We start from the raw sequence: 20,292 nt of genomic DNA, 5'->3' as shown, positions 1-20,292 counted from the left end.
AATATTCGAATATCTATGCATATGAAATGTAAAGAAATTTAATGGAATATTCGAATATCTATGCATATGAAATGTAAAGAACTTTAATGGAATATTCGAATATCTATGCATATGAAATGTAAAGAACTTTAATGGAATATTCGAATATCTATGCATATGAAATGTAAAGAACTTTAATGGAATATTCGAATATCTATGCATATGAAATGTAAAGAACTTTAATGGAATATTCGAATATCTATGCATATGAAATGTAAAGAACTTTAATGGAATATTCGAATATCTATGCATATGAAATGTAAAGAACTTTAATGGAATATTCGAATATCTATGCATATGAAATGTAAAGAACTTTAATGGAATATTCGAATATCTATGCATATGAAATGTAAAGAACTTTAATGGAATATTCGAATATCTATGCATATGAAATGTAAAGAACTTTAATGGAATATTCGAATATCTATGCATATGAAATGTAAAGAACTTTAATGGAATATTCGAATATCTATGCATATGAAATGTAAAGAACTTTAATGGAATATTCGAATATCTATGCATATGAAATGTAAAGAACTTTAATGGAATATTCGAATATCTATGCATATGAAATGTAAAGAAATTTAATGGAATATTCGAATATCTATGCATATGAAATGTAAAGAAGAAATTTAATGGAATATTCGAATATCTATGCATATGAAATGTAAAGAAGAAATTTAATGGAATATTCGAATATCTATGCATATAAAATGTAAAGAACTTTAATGGAATATTCGAATATCTATGTATATAAAATGTAAAGAAGAAATTTAATGGAATATTCGAATATCTATGCATATGAAATGTAAAGAACTTTAATGGAATATTCGAATATCTATGTATATGAAATGTAAATAAGAACTTTAATGGAATATTCGAATATCTATGCATATGAAATGTAAAGAAGAAATTTAATGGAACATTCGAATATCTATGCATATGAAATGTAAAGAAGAAATTTAATGGAATATTCGAATATCTATGCATATGAAATGTAAAGAAATTTAATGGAATATTCGAATATCTATGTATATGGAATTTAAAGAAGAACTTTAATGGAATATTCGAATATCTATGCATATAAAATGTAAAGAAGAAATTTAATGGAATATTCGAATATCTATGCATATGAAATGTAAAGAAATTTAATGGAATATTCGAATATCTATGTATATGAAATGTAAAGAAGAACGTTAATAGAATATTCGAATATCTATGCATATAAAATGTAAAGAAGAAATTTAATGGAATATTCGAATATCTATGCATATGAAATGTAAAGAACTTTAATGGAATATTCGAATATCTATGTATATGAAATGTAAAGAAGAACGTTAATAGAATATTCGAATATCTATGCATATAAAATGTAAAGAAGAAATTTAATGGAATATTCGAATATCTATGCATATGAAATGTAAAGAACTTTAATGGAATATTCGAATATCTATGTATATGAAATGTAAAGAAGAACGTTAATGGAATATTCGAATATCTATGCATATAAAATGTAAAGAAGAAATTTAATGGAATATTCGAATATCTATGCATATGAAATGTAAAGAACTTTAATGGAATATTCGAATATCTATGTATATGAAATGTAAAGAAGAAATTTAATGGAATATTCGAATATCTATGCATATGAAATGTAAAGAAGAAATTTAATGGAATATTCGAATATCTATGCATATGAAATGTAAAGAAGAAATTTAATGGAATATTCGAATATCTATGCATATGAAATGTAAAGAAGAAATTTAATGGAATATTCGAATATCTATGCATATGAAATGTAAAGAAGAAATTTAATGGAATATTCGAATATCTATGCATATGAAATGTAAAGAACTTTAATGGAATATTCGAATATCTATGTATATGAAATGTAAAGAAGAACGTTAATGGAATATTCGAATATCTATGTATATGAAATGTAAAGAAGAACGTTAATTGATTATTCGAATATCTATGTATATGAAATGTAAAGAAATTTAATGGAATATTCGAATATCTATGTATTTCATGTATAGAGATTAAGTGTTAGCTTGAGGAAAGAGACTTTTTGATTTTTGAAAATTTGACTTAAATTAAATAAAACATCCGCGGAGTTAAACACTCGGTCTATTTTGAATGCCAGAAAATCCAGTTTTCCAAAAAGGGGCATACTCTCGATTGAGATTTAAAAAAAATGTCTCAGTTTTGAAGGAGCTCTCTTCACTAAGCAAGGGTAGAAAATATGCAATGTAGTGTCAGAGGAGATATTATAATTTGTTTCTAACAGATGCTACACTTTATTCCTAGCTCAAATGTTTAGTATCATAGCTACGCAGCTTGGAACTTTGGTTCCTTGTGGGCTCATCAATGGCACTAAGCGGAATTAGGTTGCGACCCAATTAACAAGACCCTTGGAAAATCCAAGGGTTCTTACTAGGATCCGTCGTTTTATGGTCGTCACTACGTCTTCGTATGGCAAGCACAAGCGTGTTAGGCATGGAATCGCAAATCAACTGAGTGAACATAGCAACACATTATAAACTTTAGTTTCTATTTGATCCATTGATGGGTTCCTGGCAAAGCATAACACTCTGGCATTAAATGAATCTGATAGTAATAGCAATAAAAGGACGATTGAGCACTCCACAAAATTTGCTGAGATCTCACTACCGAATGTAGTTTGACTCAGGATCTTGGAAATTCGGAGTGTACATATATACTATTGTCACCGTCGTTTTCGCATTATTATACGGGTTTAATATTTAGGAGAGTTAGAAGAATGTAAAAGTGTATAGTTTAGTAATCTGCAAACAATTTAATTTTTATAAATAAATCCAATTCCTAATATAAAAGATTCATTGAAAACAACGTTGCTATGAAGGTGAAAATTTGATGCTTATATTAAGAGTATCCAACAAGATTTGAAATTTATTTATCCGATTCTATAGGCCGTGGCGGCACTTATTATGCTAACCAAGCACAACAGAATTGAATCGCGCGCTTATAGTGGGAAGAGGATAACGGTTCAAACAGATGATTCAGAGCAGTATTCTAGGTCTATCGGATCCATTATTTTTAATTAATTTAATTATTTTAAATGGATACGAAATTAGCTTTGTGTGGTGTTTGGACAAAATACTGCTCGTGTTCTGATTTTCACTATAATTCTTAAGTCCTGAAATATAGTGATAAAAATTGGACGTCTCTAAGTGAAAACGTCTACAAAAACACCTCATATTATCGCTAATAACTTTCTCATAAACCGTGTTCCCTAGTGATATCCACGGTTTTCATTAAAGAACAGACGAATCATCCACCTTCAATAGAGATCGAAAAGACGAAGCATTTGTAACTCACGGGTAAACAGTTCGAATCAGCTTCACTGCATCTCAGGTTTTAATATTTAACATTACAGTACATTATACCTTTTGCCGTTCAAGGAGGATGTAATGACATATTTACGATTTATTTCGGGGGGTGGACGCCAGCGTTTGTCCATTACAATATCTAAGTTCTATCGGATGTGTTATGGTTATTTCCTCACTAATAAATTTTAGAACTCACCCTTCCTCAGCAGGGAAAATAACAACTTGTGTTCAATGCTTTGCAATAATTATTGTATTTTCTTATATAATAAGTTACTACACCATTCGATGATTAATTTTAATGAATTGATAGATTGTTACTTGAATTATGAAGAAGAATTTGAAAGGATTGAATATAATGGACGGAATTAACACTATTTATGACAAATATTTGTTGGCATTAGATTTGAAGACGATTATGTTGTAGCCTACAAGGAAGCAATCCCGTGGTGGCGTGTTCCACGTTCATCAAATACACTCTCCTCTTGGTATTTGATTAAAGAATAGAATCGTTGTAAGCCGCTAAAAATTCGTTACGTGCAAATTAATACGATTTACGTTTTGTTTTTGTACTTTTTAGGAATAATTTTAGAATAATTATAACGTAAGCAGATGCCCGCCATACCCCACTTAATGATAAAAACTAATACATGCATACATACATACATACATACATGATGATTGCAACGTTTTTTCACACGACCGCCACTCCCTCAGACACTTAGTCCAAGAGCCTAAAAATAACCTTTTGTTTTTTTAGTCCTACCGGTGAATTCACACACTCAAGCAGGCATGATACTGAAGACTGTCATTGAGATCAATTATTACATGCTTCCAGCATCTCAAGCCTCCACACGTCAAAACTTTTCCATCGCCACAGGACCATTTTTATAGACAAATGCCTGAGATAGTATCTATACACAGATGATGTTACATAGTCTTAGCTTTGTACGACAGCTAAGTCTCTCTCTCGGTTCAAAATGTTGAGATCCAGCAACACGCAAGAGTAAGATAGCCAGCAACAAGTTAAATTGCAGACCAGCTTAATGCGGGTACTGGTCTTCCGCTTTATGTTTTTTTAATCAGAGATGTGCTTCACCTAAAAAGGTTGCCTTCCCCACGGCTTACGGGAGCCCTCTCCACCCTAGCACACACATACATACACACAAACACACACAGTGCTAGTTGGGCGTTGACCTCAAAAAAGGGTTCATTCGCCCTTTGAAAGGTCTTGTTTTTAATCCTTCAGGGAGACTAGCCGCCCTCCTCATTAAACAAGTCTGGTGGGGGAACCAGTTTAGTCGCCAATGATCCGACCATGAGGCAGGTAGTACTGGATTACATGGTACCAGTAGCATATGACATGACCTGACACTTACATACATACATACATGCATACATACATGCATACATACGTACATACATAGTAAGTTATAAAAATATATAAGACAAGCTACACAGAATATTCCGCGTTTCATTCTCGTGAGAATTCGTCAGGCGTTTTTTTATATACGCATATGCTATTGAATTTTTAGTTAGCCAATCAGCTTCCTAGTTTCCACCGTACCCATCCTAATCAGCCAATGGGTAGGCACTTACAGAACAAACGTACAGTTGACCTTAGGTTCACCCCTTCCTTTGTGTGTGTTTTTCATGGAGTGAGTAGATATCTAAGTAAGCTGAGCTATTTTCAACCTAGGTGTAGTAATATGTTATTTTTTTTCTATAATTCGGATATTATTTTAGTTTATATATATATATATATATATATATATATATATATATATATATATATATATACTAGCATGGATACCCGGCGTTGCCTGGGTTGACATGAAGTTCCGTTTGAAGCACACCTGTATACTAATCATTTTCATCATGGGCAACGTGGATACCCCCACAACAAAAATAAAAGAACGGATGAAAACATGCAAATGTAATCGCCCCCAAAAAGAAGAAGTACGTGATACTCTCTTCACCAGATATTTCGGCGGAAGGGCTACAAAGAGAAGAAACTATTTTCCGGATATTGAGCACTGGAAAGAACCCCCTTCCCCCAACAAAATAATGATTTAAAATAAATCATCACAACTTTTGTTTAAATAAAAATAGCAAACGAATACACGTGCGATCACAAAAAAAATTCTATCAAAAAGTAATTCCAAAAACAATTAAATGAAATTTTCATCATTTTATATTTCTAATGTAATCCCCCCCCCTAAATAAATTGAATTTGTCATATTTTGGGGTTCGTTTTGTTTGTAAAATTGCTAGATGAAAGTACAGAATGGTCTCATAAAAATAATTAAATTTATCGTTATTTTATGTTTCAAACGTAATTCCCGTCCCCACCACAAAAAATTGTATTTGTCATGTTTTACTCCCCCCCCTTCGATCGCCAAACTTGAAAAAATTCTACAGATGACACGTCTCGTTGAACGCTTTGTGGCCAAAAAGTGGGTGCTCATTTTACGTTAAATCTATATAGAAAAGTGATCCCCCACACTAAAATGTTAATTTTCTATTTTTTTTCAAACTTTCTGTTTTCATATTATTTATAAAGGCTGTTTAAACGTATTAGGCTCCAAAAAAGTAGGTCTTAATTTTCTTTGAGGGGTTAAATGTGCTGGGTCACGTCGTAAAAGTGACCATTTTTAATTTAAGATATCAAATAAATTATAAAGAAAATCTGTTTCCCAGGCAATTAAACACACTTGCCATGGTATAATTATTATAATAAATCCTGGGCAACACCGATTAAATTTTATAAACAAAAAAAGGAGCAGATAATGTATGGGAGGATGGATTTTGTTCACATGGAAAATTGGCCACATGCCTAACTAACTCTGCCCTCGTGGGTATGCAAGTAAATAAGGACATTAGTTTTAATCATTTTTCTCTAACCCCCATACCCGCTCTATTCTGGAGCAGAAGTTTTTCAAAAGATAACTTATGAATTATATCGGCATATTTATAGTTTATATGACCAAAGAAAACTACTAAATACAGTGTAAGAAACGGATAACCCAACAATAACAAATAAAAAAGGTTACTTAAAAATTAAGAATAAGCGAAAAAAAATTACCTCCGAATTAAAAATAAAAATAATAAAGAATTAAACTATCAGTTATTCCCCTTTGGTTTTCTGGTTTGCAAATTAAACGGTATCAGATTTCAAATAAAATAAGTTAAATCAAATATAAATTGAAATGAAAATAAACTAAATTAAATTTTAAATTATATTTTTAAATAATACTGTTGAAACGAGGCTATTATGTCGAATAAGTAATATCATCGAGGTAATTATTTAAATAGATTTAATTTAATGTGATATGCTAATGACCGTAACTCAATCAATGTAGATGTGGTTTGAAGAATGCTATATATATCGAAATTATGTATAAAATAAAATAACTCCTTTGACAGAAGTATCCTATCATGGGCATTAATATTTCTTGACGAGGAAAGGTATACACGCATATCGCCTTTATATTTCTTTGAACATGGCGGGGGGGGGGTTGTACACACAGCCAAACACACACACGAATGCTACTACTTTATATATATATAATTTTTTGTTTATGTATTTTTATTTTATTTTATTATTTAATTTTTATGTTATTGTTGTAATTTAAAAGTTATTTTGTATCGCTATCCTAAAGTAAAGTTTATCCTTTGCACACAGTAATTCGTTATTTCTCTTCCACAGTTTAATAGATGTTAGGGATCTTTAAAGTATAGGATAGCACATTTTTCATTCAGGAAGTTGCTATCCTATGCTTTAAGAACCCCAACATCTATTAAACTGTAGGATAGAAATAGGGAATTACTGGGTGCACATGATAAACTACTCTAGGATAGCGATACAAAATAACTTTAAAACTGACAGCAACAATAGAATATAAAATATTAAATATGGCACTGTATTGAGCACTTTTGAAGTTTAATACTGACAATTTACGCATGAAATTATATTTTCGTATATTAATTTATGTGATTAAATTAAGTAGCCACACACACATGTGTACATACATATATATGTATATAAATATATACATATATAAATATATATATATATATATATATATATATATATAATATTTTCACAAAAGCAAGAGACAATAGCAATTAAAATGAGAGCATAATGCTGTATATTTTCATATTCGTTACAATTATTTCCTGACTATTCGGACAATTTGAAACATTATGTTATTCGAAAATATTCCAAAAAAGCCGGTCTTTTGATGGTGAAATACATTATTTAATATCTATATGAGCACATTTCGAATTCCTATTTAAGGGATCAATCATTTGAACATTTTAAATTCATATAAAAGTTCATGTAGTAGGTCACTAATGTACAATATAACTACAGCTCATTGCAATGATACTTAATCAGAAAATATTACAGATTTCACCCCAAAACATTTGATTATCAGAAAATTGTTTCTGCCTATTCCGAAAATATACATTACGCCTTAAGTAAATTCGGAAGAAAAAAAAATTCTCGATTCTAACTAAAATGTGAATGATTTGTGTGTGTTTTTTTAAATCGGAAATTATAATACAAATTTATACAAATATTAATGCTAACACTGGCGAAACAGTAAATTTCTGTCAATTTTTATGGTAAGGCTATTAACAATGGGACAGGGAACATGTGTAGCGTTTACTTCGTGAACGTTCGATAGCCGATAGGAATTTTAAGACCTCTAAATTGTCGATTCGAATTTCTTCTATTCATTTGTTTTTTTTTTTTTTTTTGTTTAGTTTTTTGTTTTTAGTTATTGATGTAGGAACAATATAACTATTACTCACTTTGTCTGCTAAAACCAGTTTTTTCCATTGAAATAGAATTTAGAACGGCCATACAGGTGTCAGTCATGTGTAAATAATAGGGAAAGAGGTCTATGTGGTATTTACTTTGTGAAAATCTGAAATTCGAAAGTTATTAGCTTTTAAACTAAACTGGGGTTTTTGTAAAAGAGGCTCGTCACTAATGTAAAAATGAATTTTGTGCAAAACAAATTATCAATGAAGTCATGTGCAACGCGTACACATGTCCATGATCTACTATTATAATCATGTCTCGAATTAGTTGAATGATTTAGGTGAAAGTTGTGTTAGGGTTAGATTGGGATTAGGTTTTACAAAATGCAGAATGAACGCCATTGTTGAATGCGTTGTGGAATAGCAGGCAACAATCTGTATGCGTTTATGTGGATGCAAAAAATAAAAGGTGAGCAAATTATAGTATGAATGAATTGCATCATCTTGAGTGAGTAATAAAATTTATTTATCATCAAGATTTTTTAGAGCGTCACTATTGTATAAGAAACGGCTATGCGCATCAATTGTCTGTTCTTAGCTTAATTTGCTTGGTTGGTTTTGCTTCTTATGTATGTCGTCATAATTGCGTGCATATAAACTTTCAAAAACATTTTTGCCTGGTGTGCAATATGTCTCTTTCTATTGTTCTGCTCTTTTTAAAAAATAATTTTGACTACTGAAAATCTCTTGCATGTTTGTTGCATTTTGTGGCCCATTGGATCCAAGGTGGCGGAACGACGCAACAGGCCTCGCGAAACGTCGTAGTTGTTTGAACGCCTACCGATTGCCATATGTCAAGACAGTTGTTACGTCCTTTATTTCGCCCCACTCACCAACACGACCGAGTCGGCAGGATATCAATCTGTGTGTTAGTATTTAGTTCTGCGATTGTATATATCCCAGATCCTGTTATCGCCACGGGATCTACCTCCTATAGAATACTTGATGGTTCCCCGTCTCACTAGATTTAAAGAAACACAAAATACATTTTTCACTTTAATGAATCCGAACGACATAAATTGACAGAAAAACTGAAAGAGAAACAATCCTCTAGAGGCGGGATTGATGAAACAGTGGTTAATATAAATTTTGGTTTGTGTGACGTGCGAAAAAAAGTTGTACATATGTGTATAAAGAGTTATAAAGGATACAGCATTTTGGTTTCATTTAATTGTAGATAAATGTTCGAAGGCGATCCAAGGCAGACGTTAAATGAACTCTGTTCCTCTCGACTGCAGAGAGGGAAATATATTGGCAGTTGACAAACGTCATGCATTCAGAGCTAGACTCGTAATATTGAAACATTTTATTGTAAGCAACATCTCTCCTAAATCTAGAATATATAATTTACAGGAATTTAGATCTCATGGTATAAAAGGGTTTTTTTTTCGGATTTGTTTTGCTTAGAAAGAATCAGAATATAATGTCAGAAAAGGGAATTTCATAGACGATCAAGCATCGTGCATTTAAGTAGCTATCTTAGCATTAAGTGTAAAACTAATCTTAGTTAACGTTTTAGTTCAAACGTTCTAAAAAGATTTTAGTTTATAAAGAGATTATTTATATGAAAATATTACTAAATTCAATTAATATTTACTGTCTTAAATATATTAATTATCTAATATCTAAAATGCATTTATTTAGGTTGTGGATACGAAACTAACACATTGACTTTTTAAACCCGCATTTAATATCTTTTTATGCGATCATCTTAGGGTTTTTCGTATTGTTTATTCTTTATATAAGGTTAAATTGATGGGTAATTTACTCATATTTATAATATATATATATATATATATATATATATATATATATATATATATATATATATATATGCTAGCATGGGTGCCGGTGTTGCCCGGGTGTTTGGAGGTGTATGTTGAGCAAAAAAACGGTCAATTTTTTAAATCTGACCCCTATTATGACACCTTAAAATTTATTATTTTGGGATCAAATCAAGTTATTAAGTTGGATCCATGGCCATGGAACCTATATCTAAAATTGTAAGTGTTTAGACCCAAAATTGTCGGAGGAGTTCGGTAGAGTTCTCAATAGTCAAATCGTTGAACTTTGACCCCTTAATAGCCAAATTTCTGTCCGAAAACGTATTACGAAGATTTGCCTAAATCTCAGAACACTGTATATCAAATTTCGAGTCTGTAGACTTAAAATTGACAGAGTTATTGCGTAGGGAAATGTACACAGACAAACAGATATACAGAAACTTTCACTTTTAAGACATACGAGCATGGGTGCCCGGCGTTGCCCGGGTGTTTGGAGGTGTATGCTGAGCAAAAAATGAAAAGAAAAAGGTCAATTTTTTTAACTTTGACCCATTATGACCCCTCAAAATTTATTGTTTTGGGATGAAATCAAGTTATTAAGTTAGATCCATGCCCAAGGAACCTATATCTAAGATTTCAAGTGTTTAGACTAAAAATTGTCGGAGGAGTTTGGTAGGGTTCTCAAAGGTCAAATCGTTGAATTTTGGCCCCTTAACAGCAAAATTTCTGGCCGAAAACCGATCACATAGATGCTTCCAAATCTCCGTACCCTGTATATCAAATCTCGAGTCTATAGACTTAAAATTGACAGAGTTATTGCGTAGGGAAATGTACACACACACACACAGAAACACAGTTACACAGACAGACAGATACATGGACACGTTCACTTTTATAGATATACTAGCATGTGTGCCCGACTTTGCCCGGGTATTTGGAGGTGTATGCTGAGCTAAACAAAAAAAAGCGGTCAATTATTTTAAAATTTGACTCCTATTATTACCCCTCAAAATTTACTGTTTTGGGATCAAATCAAGTTATTAAGGTAGATCCATGTCCAAGGAACCTATATCTAAAATTTCAAGTATTTAGACCAAAAATTGTCGGAGGAGTTTGATAGAGTTCTCAAAGGTCAAATCGTTAAACTTTGGCCTCTTAACAGACAAATTTCTGGCCGAAAACCGATCACATAGATGCTTTCAAATCTCATTACCCTGTATATCAAATTTCGAGTCTGTAGACTAAAAATATACAGAGTTATTGCGTAGGGAAATGTATATAGACAGACACACAGACAGACACACAGAAAAACACACAGACACGTTCACTTTTATAGATATACTAACATGCGTGCCCGGCGTTGCCGGGGTATTTGGAGGGGTATGTTGAGCAAAAAAAAACGGTTAATTTTTTTAACTTTGACCCCTATTATGACCCCTCAAAATTTATTGTTTTGGGCTCAAATTAAGTTATTAAGTTAGATCCATGTCCAAGGATCTTATATCTAAAATTTCAAGTATTTATACCAAAAATTGTTGGAGGAGTTTAGTAGAGTTCTCAAAGATCAAATCGTTGAACTTTGACCCCTTAATCGACAAATTTCTAGCCGAAAACCGATTCCCTAGATTTTTCCACATCTCAGCACCCTGTATATCAAATTTCGAGTCTGTAGACTAAAAATTGACAGAGTTATGGCGTAGCGAAATGTACACGGACAGACAGACAGACATACAGATAGATAGATAGATAGATAGATAGATAGATAGATAGATAGATTAAACAAAAATATATACGTATACATAAATATATATGGAAATAATATTGTGTGTCCTGTAAACTATTACGCAAGTATAAATCATGTAGAGTGTCTGCATGAATATAATAACACATAATAGTTAACTAAAGATGATCATCCATAAGAAAACCGAAAAAACTAACAGGGAATTAATTAAAATGAATGTTTAACAGAATATGCAAATTAGCTAGATCTTTTCCAGATGAATTCAATTCCATGACCCATATATAATAAAATTGTATTTTCATTTTAAATAAACAGAAAAGAGGATTTTTACTATGAATATCAATGCACACAAAAGAAATAGGATTATATATATATATATATATATATATATATATATATATATATATATATATACACACGTAAAAACCTCATTGTATACCAAATTAATCAATGTTGTCTAATCTGTTTGTAAGGGCTCAATTTAAAATTACTTCGTATTATAAATGTTTAACCAACATAACTGTTAAATCTGCTTGGTCAAAGGGAGATAATACAATTACTAACTTTTTTTAGTTATTTTCCGTGTACTTTAGAGATGATTGCATTAATTAACTAGATTTTATTTTATGCAAATACACATTTTATACTTGCTCTCCGTGAACGAAACAGGTCTGTAAAATGTAGGAAAGATTTTATTTTGGGAAAAAATGATTGGTAAGAGGAATAAAATTTTGGAATTTGGAATCTCTGAAATTTTATATATATATATATATATATATATATATATATATATATATATATATATATATATATATTAATAAACATTTATAATTATTATACCTAAAGGCACTATTTTGTTATAATACGCAATCATCAGTCTAGAAAGTGATAATTACTGTTAATCGGGAGATTCGAATCAAATCAATAAAGTCAACCAAATGTTCATCAGAAATTTATATATATATATATATATATATATATATATATATATATATATATATATGTATATAACAAAAATTTGTTTCTACAACTTATTCACACATAGTCCAGAGGTAGATTGTTGAAGATCATGCCGATTTATCTAGCTTAACGTTATTTCTTCCTCCTTACTGTAACAGAATCAACTATAAGACAACGCACACAAGCAGATAGAATAGAGAGAACATATATATATATATATATATATATATATATATATATATATATATATATATATATATATAATGTATAGCAATGTATATAAATGTGTTCGTATGTGTAGACAAAAACATATATATGCACACATATATATGCATATACGAATTCACATACATACAACAGAACAGATACACTGACCTAAACATACGTGCACGCACAAGAATATACACATGTGCACACATAAAAGACTATGACAAAATTTCGATATAAATTAGTAATAGGTTGGATAAACTACATAAGAAAGAAGCATACATCCTTCTTAAAGATCATAAACTGGATTTTATAAATAAACCTTTTATATTTTAATTTTATTTTTTGCGGACTACTATCCCCATCTTTTTCTTAGTTGTTTCACGACGTTTCGACCAACTATTCCTCTGGCTTTCGTCCGGTGGTAACCGCGACGGAATAGGAACTCTGAATCTCCTGACTGCATCCGCTGCAATTACTTCCTTCCGTAGTGAAACAACTAAGAAAAAGATGTGGATAGTAGTCCGCAATGAATAAAATTAATAAATAATACTCATCTCAATAATGAATTCCACTTTTATATTTTAATCGGTTTATTCAATCAAACTTTATATTATATCCACTTTAAATCTAATCACTCTTTAAAAAGCTATTATTCCCAGCATCTCAAAATCAGTTTCTAGATTATCTTATAATATATTTAATAGTTAGAAAAATATTATAACGACGTATTAGCTAGATCAGGATTTAATAGCGAAATTAAATATCTTAAGCATAAACCTAATGAATCAAAGGGCGGTAAGGAGAGAAACAGGACACCAACCCATGTTATATCATAATATGACTATTGGCAAGTCTAGATATCAAAATTCGGAAAACATTAGAATAGGCACTTATAGCTCCGATCCGATCAGAATAAGTACCGCAAACAAACATCACGGAAATAAAAACGAGAAAAACATGAGTAAAGATTGTATATGGTTTAATCCGCCTTACAGCGCACACATACAAAATAACATACCAAAAATTTTACTAGATTCTTGATAGGAACTTCCCTAAAGGCGGTAACTTTAGTAAGCTCATAAACAAAAATACGGTAAATTTTTCATTCTCAACATCTGTTAATGTAAAAAAAAAAAAAACGTGTTTCTAGTAACGCAAAAATAAATAAAGCAATTAAGGAAAGTGGACAAGTTACTGGTCTGAACACTAAAAATGAACCTCTCTGCAACTGTATAAACAATATCCTTTGTATAATAAATACCTTATCCATGACATTGTATATAAATGCGACGCAATCGAAAATAATAGAACTACAACAGTTCAAGCATAATTCCGCAACTATATATTAGGCTGATGAGAAAGTATTGCGGAATTTATAATTTTTATTTCAAATGATATATTTTCAAATAAGTTGTTATAATACCTTTACTTCATATATCCTTTAAAAGAGCGTTTTCGCTCTCTCTAATCATTTAAATTACAATCGCTTCAAACCAATTATGTCTTCTTTTCAGAATGTTCAATATAAGATGGGAAAAAAGCAAATTCACACATTTTCTTATTTCAATTCAAGCTAGGCCGAAAAGCTTTTGAAACAGCTTGCGATATCAATGAAGTGCTTAGCTCAGGGACTACTATCGATAAATCAATGTTTTTCCATTAGATCGACAAAATGTCTTTCACAAAACAACAGCCCGTCAGCTTACACTTAAAATATTTAATCTAATCTGAGACCATCTTCTTTTGCTCCAAATATATATACAGGCATCAACTATCATTTTGGATGGACCATTTATCGAGTCCACTTGAGAAATATCGGTTGTTTATATCTGGACATAAGAACTGGCTGATCGGTATATTCATTATTTAGGTAAGCATAATTTTCATGGCATCCAAGTGCCTTGCGGTCTTGCCATGTACCTTTACTTATAATGGTTGTTTACTTTGTTTCTAAACAGCAACCAACATTCTGTATGGTCTCTTTTCTTAGCCAAATATTTTTGTCATTAGACATCTGCCAGTTTTCTATATGCATTAATGTACCATTAATGTGCAGAGAATTCGGTCATATAAAAAGAGGCACTCTGCTTTGGGACAAAGTCAAGATTTCACTGGCAGGAAAGATAAAGTGCTGCATTAGAACGAATATTATACTCCTAGCCAAAAGGACCAATTCAAATGAAAAATACATGTTTTCTATTGTGTTTTAAAAGTGTGGGTTCGAATGTCATCATCTAAAGTGTTGTGTTAAACTCGTCCTTTACAACTGCACTTATAATCCATACATTTTGATTTTCGATTTTTTACATTTTCATTTATTCACAGTTGTGAAGTGTTCTTCGATGAAAGATGCCGAGCGGACATTCCTCAATAAAAAAACGCAAACCTGTTACTATGGTTACGGCAACAAAAAGATGCTGCCTTACAATGCAGCAAAGAGGAAGTGCGAAGACGCTGGTCTACACATTGTCTTTATGGAGACGCCAGAAGAGCGTGAATATGTCGCCAAAGAAATAACACAAGGTAAGCAGGGAGACATTTGGTGACTGAATATTCGGAGACGTCCCCTTCATTTTCTAATATTTTTTGTTACGGAAAATTTTCTTTAAAAATATTAATGTTATACTACATAAATCTGATTATTTTTCTAAATCAGAAAATATCCTTAATGAAAGAAACAATTTTATAAATAAACAAGAATCCCTCCAGATTTCTTGAATAAAAATATAACAAGTTAATTACTGCAAGAAAAATGCAGACTACAATAACACAAAACTACTTCAAATTATCGACGATACGTATATATGAAAAAGTAAAAATACTTTAGCCAAATTTTATCTTCGTCTTATAATTTCATAAGTAATCACACCGGTAACTTACAAAAATATTAATTAAGATTATGATGTGATTACGATATGATTATGATATGATTACCTTATATATTCCAAACTGATACAGTATCAAAACTAAACAAAAAATTCATAAACAAGTTTCTTTTCTATAAATGCCCGTGCGTTGAACATAATACTGCAGAACTGCTTCCCAGCTGACTACAACGTGGTCATTTTCAAGTTCAATGTAAACAAGTCCTTGTTGAGCCGTCCTCTTAAATAATCAAATTCTCCCAACTTTCCTCCATTACCAAGCATCACAATGTTGTCTCACGATCCATCTGATAAATCTATTAAATCTTATCCTCGAGTGGCCTTCGGGTCTTGATAAACCCTAATTCCTCTGTAAGAAAAATAACGAACTAATACAAACCCTAATAAACTGTGTCAATCGCTTTATTGCATATTAGTAAAATATCAATATTTCATTAAATATACGCCATAACAAAATGAACATTATATCATCAAACAACTGCTTTAAGGTTAGTTATTTTCCAAAACTTTGATTCGAATTCATGCGATATTCACGAAGTTATGACATTTTATTCTTTATCGTAGAATTTCCACTGTCCATCGCTTTATTACAAGTGTCTTAAAATGTTGTTTTAGGGCAAAAGTACAATGTTTTATCATGCGAGCTTTATTTTTTTATTATATTTTTCTGTCAAAGAATAATGAAAAAAATCACATCCTAGGTGCTAAGCCTCAAATAAATGAATTATTTATCGACATATCCACCATTTTGTTTTAACTTAAAACAACTTTTTGTCCTCCGGGGAAGTCAATTGTTTGATTTCAAAAAGGAGTTATGGCATCCTTTGAGGTAAATTGCTCTCCTCCTTCATAAACTCCTCTTTTTAATACTGACCAGAGATATTCAATGAAGTTAAGGTCTGGAGAACACGTTGGTTAGGTCATGAGAGTTTCTCCAAAGAATCCCATAGCTTCAAGGAAGGATGCAGTCGCCCTAACTGAATGGGATGGTGCATTGTCATGCATAAAAATCATCTGAAAGTGACATGACATTGGTAGGTCATCTAGCCATGGTGACAAATGTTTATCCAAAAAGATGATGACTCCACCTCCTCGTCGGCGATGAACTCTGAAAGAGATTGGAGTTCCGTTCGAGTTCCAAACTTTGGGTCTAAACAATTTGAAATTTTACATAAAGGGTACTCAGACATAACTCCACCTCCTCGTTTGCGATGAACTGTGTATGGGGTTGGAGTTCTGTTCGATTTCCAAACTTTGGCTTATCCATCCGGACCGTCAAGAGTAGCACAGATCTCATCTGTAAATAGGACACGTTTGAAATCCATTTTCATGTAATTCTGTGCCCAAGCCTTTCGTTTTTCCCGATGTTGTTTGCTCAAGGAAGGCCTTGGAATAGTTTTGATGTTCCTTGCAATCTTATTCAACATCGGGCCTGTTTGGATCTTGGAACGATTCCAGCTCTTGCAAAAATGGAAGCACTGGTGCTGTTTGGGTTTCGGTTTACTTCCCTACGAATTTTCCGAATATCACGATTTGAAAGGTTTCTCCTGGTACCCTTATCCTTTCTAGATTTGGTGTTGGGGTTGTTCACGAATGAATCCAAATTTCTTGGCTCCCTTTCCGGCTCCTTAGCTAAATTATTGATGAACAATCCTTCTGCGAGTTCAGCAACAATCCTTTCCTTTTCGATAACCGTTAATCGACCCTTTTTTGGCATTTTAAAAGACTTGCAATAAAGCGATGGACGGTATAAATAACTTGATAATTAATAAAATGTCATAACTTCGTGAATATTGTATGGATTTGAATAAAATTTCGGGAAATAACTAAACTTGAAACAGTCATTTAATGATACAATTTTCATTTTTGTATGACGTATATTCAATGAAATATTGATATTTTACTAATCTGCAATTAAGCGATTGACACAGTTTAAATTTAAAAATCTAACGACAAACTCCTTGCTTTACTGGATATACAAAAGCTTGTAGCTGTAAAAGAAACAATCGATATAATATTAAACAATATCGATTAAAATATCAATAAACCCTTCTTCAAAATCAACTCGGACAAAATCAACTAGGTAAAATTCTTTTAGCTTGCATAACCGAACTTCCATTCTGTTATTATCGAGACGATACCATTTTTAGTTTTGAATCTCTCGTTCAGCAATTTCTATATGTGAGACCGTGAAAATATAATAGTTGACCTCATTAATAGATCCGAAATTTAATTACAAGATGTCAACGATATATTGATATCCATTAAATATATTCGCGACTTTTAAAACACACGTTTTCAAATTTATACATACATTAAACAAAATCAATAAAATTCCCTTTTCGAGATTACTTAATAGACACTTAAACTAACGATTTCTCTACGCCAAGCATAAAATCTTTTAAGTATACCTAGTGTATATGTAACTACAAACGTGAGTGTTCTTTCCGATAGAAAAACGGGACTATCAAAATTTTATCGTGCTAAAACAATCTCTTCTGCCCAAACTATTTGTATGATGAGCATAAAAATATTAAATAAATTCTCATCAACAATGATTTCTTAATCACATCACAAACATATTAGGCATTTCACCAAGAATTTCAACCTAACTAGCAATAAAACTAATTCTCTATAAAATAAACAACCATATGCAACACTATAAAAACGTAATCATATGCGTAACAATTACAAATTAGACGAAAACATTTTAGGACCTTGATGAATAAATTTAAAAAAATGACACCCCCATCAGTATTTTCTATAGTAAGTTGAAAACGTCGAATCGTTAACAGTTCTTCGTCCTCGACGGCAAACTTAAATGTTCTTTGGAAGATTATGTGTTCCAACAACGGAAACATATGCGTAGGTTTGTTGCAACTCTATCGAGACGTTTGACTATGAACTCTTTCGGTATCAGTTAATTAGTTCAATACCTAAAAAGTAAACATTTCTTCCTTTCATATAAATTCCAAAGAAATTTTGTTGAGAACATCACTGTATTATAATACGAAAAAGAACACAAACAAAAATTACAAATAATCGAAGCCTTACACATGAAAACAAAAAAACTAGCCATAGATGAAATTATGTATGTTAATATTCAATCCAGTAAATGTTTATAAAATGCATGTAATAATACTATCGCTCTATTAATACTACTATTAATCTCATAAGAATACTACTATTACTAATACTACAATTAGCTTAAACTATCCCGCCAAATATTCTATCAAAACATTTAATAACTCTACTGTTTTTGCTGGATAGACAACCCCTGATGATGATTTCGGAGCGAACCAAAAGCACTAGAATCCAAAACAAACATGACAAATTCATCAGACAGTTTAGAACCGAAATTAGAACATTAATCAGACAACTTGAGAAAATGAGGCGGCGAAAGACATGCAGGTAGAATTTCTTCGTATCATTAAACTAGATACGTATGGATGAAGAATTTCTGCATTTCATATATATATATATATATATATATATATATATATATATATATATATATATACATATATATATATATATATATATATATATATATATATATATATATATATATATATATATATATATATATATATATATATATCTTGGAAGTTTCTTTAAAACCGTTAAAACTATTAAAAAAAAAAGAAGAAATATCCTTCGTTGGAAAATTATATTTTATTAATTTTCTGCATCGCTGAAGCGTTTTGCTTACATGAATAAACAATAGTACCAATGTTCTTGAAGGGATCATCAGTTGTTTACCATGAAACACTGTGTCGGGAATATATATATATATATATATATATATATATATATATATGTGTGTGTGTGTGTGTGTGTGTGTGTGTGTGTGTGTGTGTGTGGTATAAAACAAATTTTATATAGTTAAAGTTAAATTCGGATTATAATGAAATAGTATGATCACGCATGCGGATAAGTTTCAAATTGCTGCGAATACTTAAATATAGCTTTGTAATATATATTTTTACAAATAGTTATAACATTTACAACAAATTTCGGAATGAAAATCGAAAGATGTTAATTTTACGCACATTCCTAGATTATTTTAATAGCAAACACAGATGAGTACGAAATTAATTCAAAATCCCTCGTCATTGAAGAAATAATGCTTAAATTTAGGTAAGTCTGTCGCAAGTAATAAAGTATAACCTATGGAATAAATTAATCAAAATTATAATTATGAATTATAATTCATAATTATAACTCATAATCGCGTGGCTAGTAGTCCAAAAAACAGAAAACAATGGTGGGATAATTTATTGCTGGACATTAAGTTTGTATTTCTCTTGGGGATTTGTATTATTTGTATTATTTTGTATTTCTCCCTGGGGTACTTTTATCTTTCCTAAATCTATTCCTACCCGCGAACTCCGAATTGCTATAAGCATTGTTAAAAATGTTATCGTTATCAATGAAGATATTTTATTCGTCGATAATAGAAAAATCCGGTGAAATAT

At 31.1% G+C, this 20,292-nt stretch overlaps 1 protein-coding gene across 1 annotated transcript in view; it reads left to right on the top strand.

Annotated features, from left to right (window-relative positions):
* Nucleotides 1-20,292, top strand: part of LOC145248953 (uncharacterized) — a 58,040-nt gene that overhangs the window by 11,393 nt on the left and 26,355 nt on the right. Inside the window, exon 2 of the mRNA XM_080110754.1 lies at nt 15,255-15,452. Coding sequence (XP_079966880.1) covers nt 15,255-15,452 — 198 coding nt within the window. The remainder of the gene's footprint in view (nt 1-15,254; nt 15,453-20,292) is intronic.

This window comes from Euprymna scolopes, chromosome 27 (genome assembly GCF_053919585.1).
Source record: "Euprymna scolopes isolate OS-2025 chromosome 27, ASM5391958v1, whole genome shotgun sequence".
NCBI classification, from domain to species: Eukaryota; Metazoa; Mollusca; class Cephalopoda; order Sepiida; family Sepiolidae; genus Euprymna; species Euprymna scolopes.
This window is presented reverse-complemented; position numbering and strand designations above follow the sequence as displayed.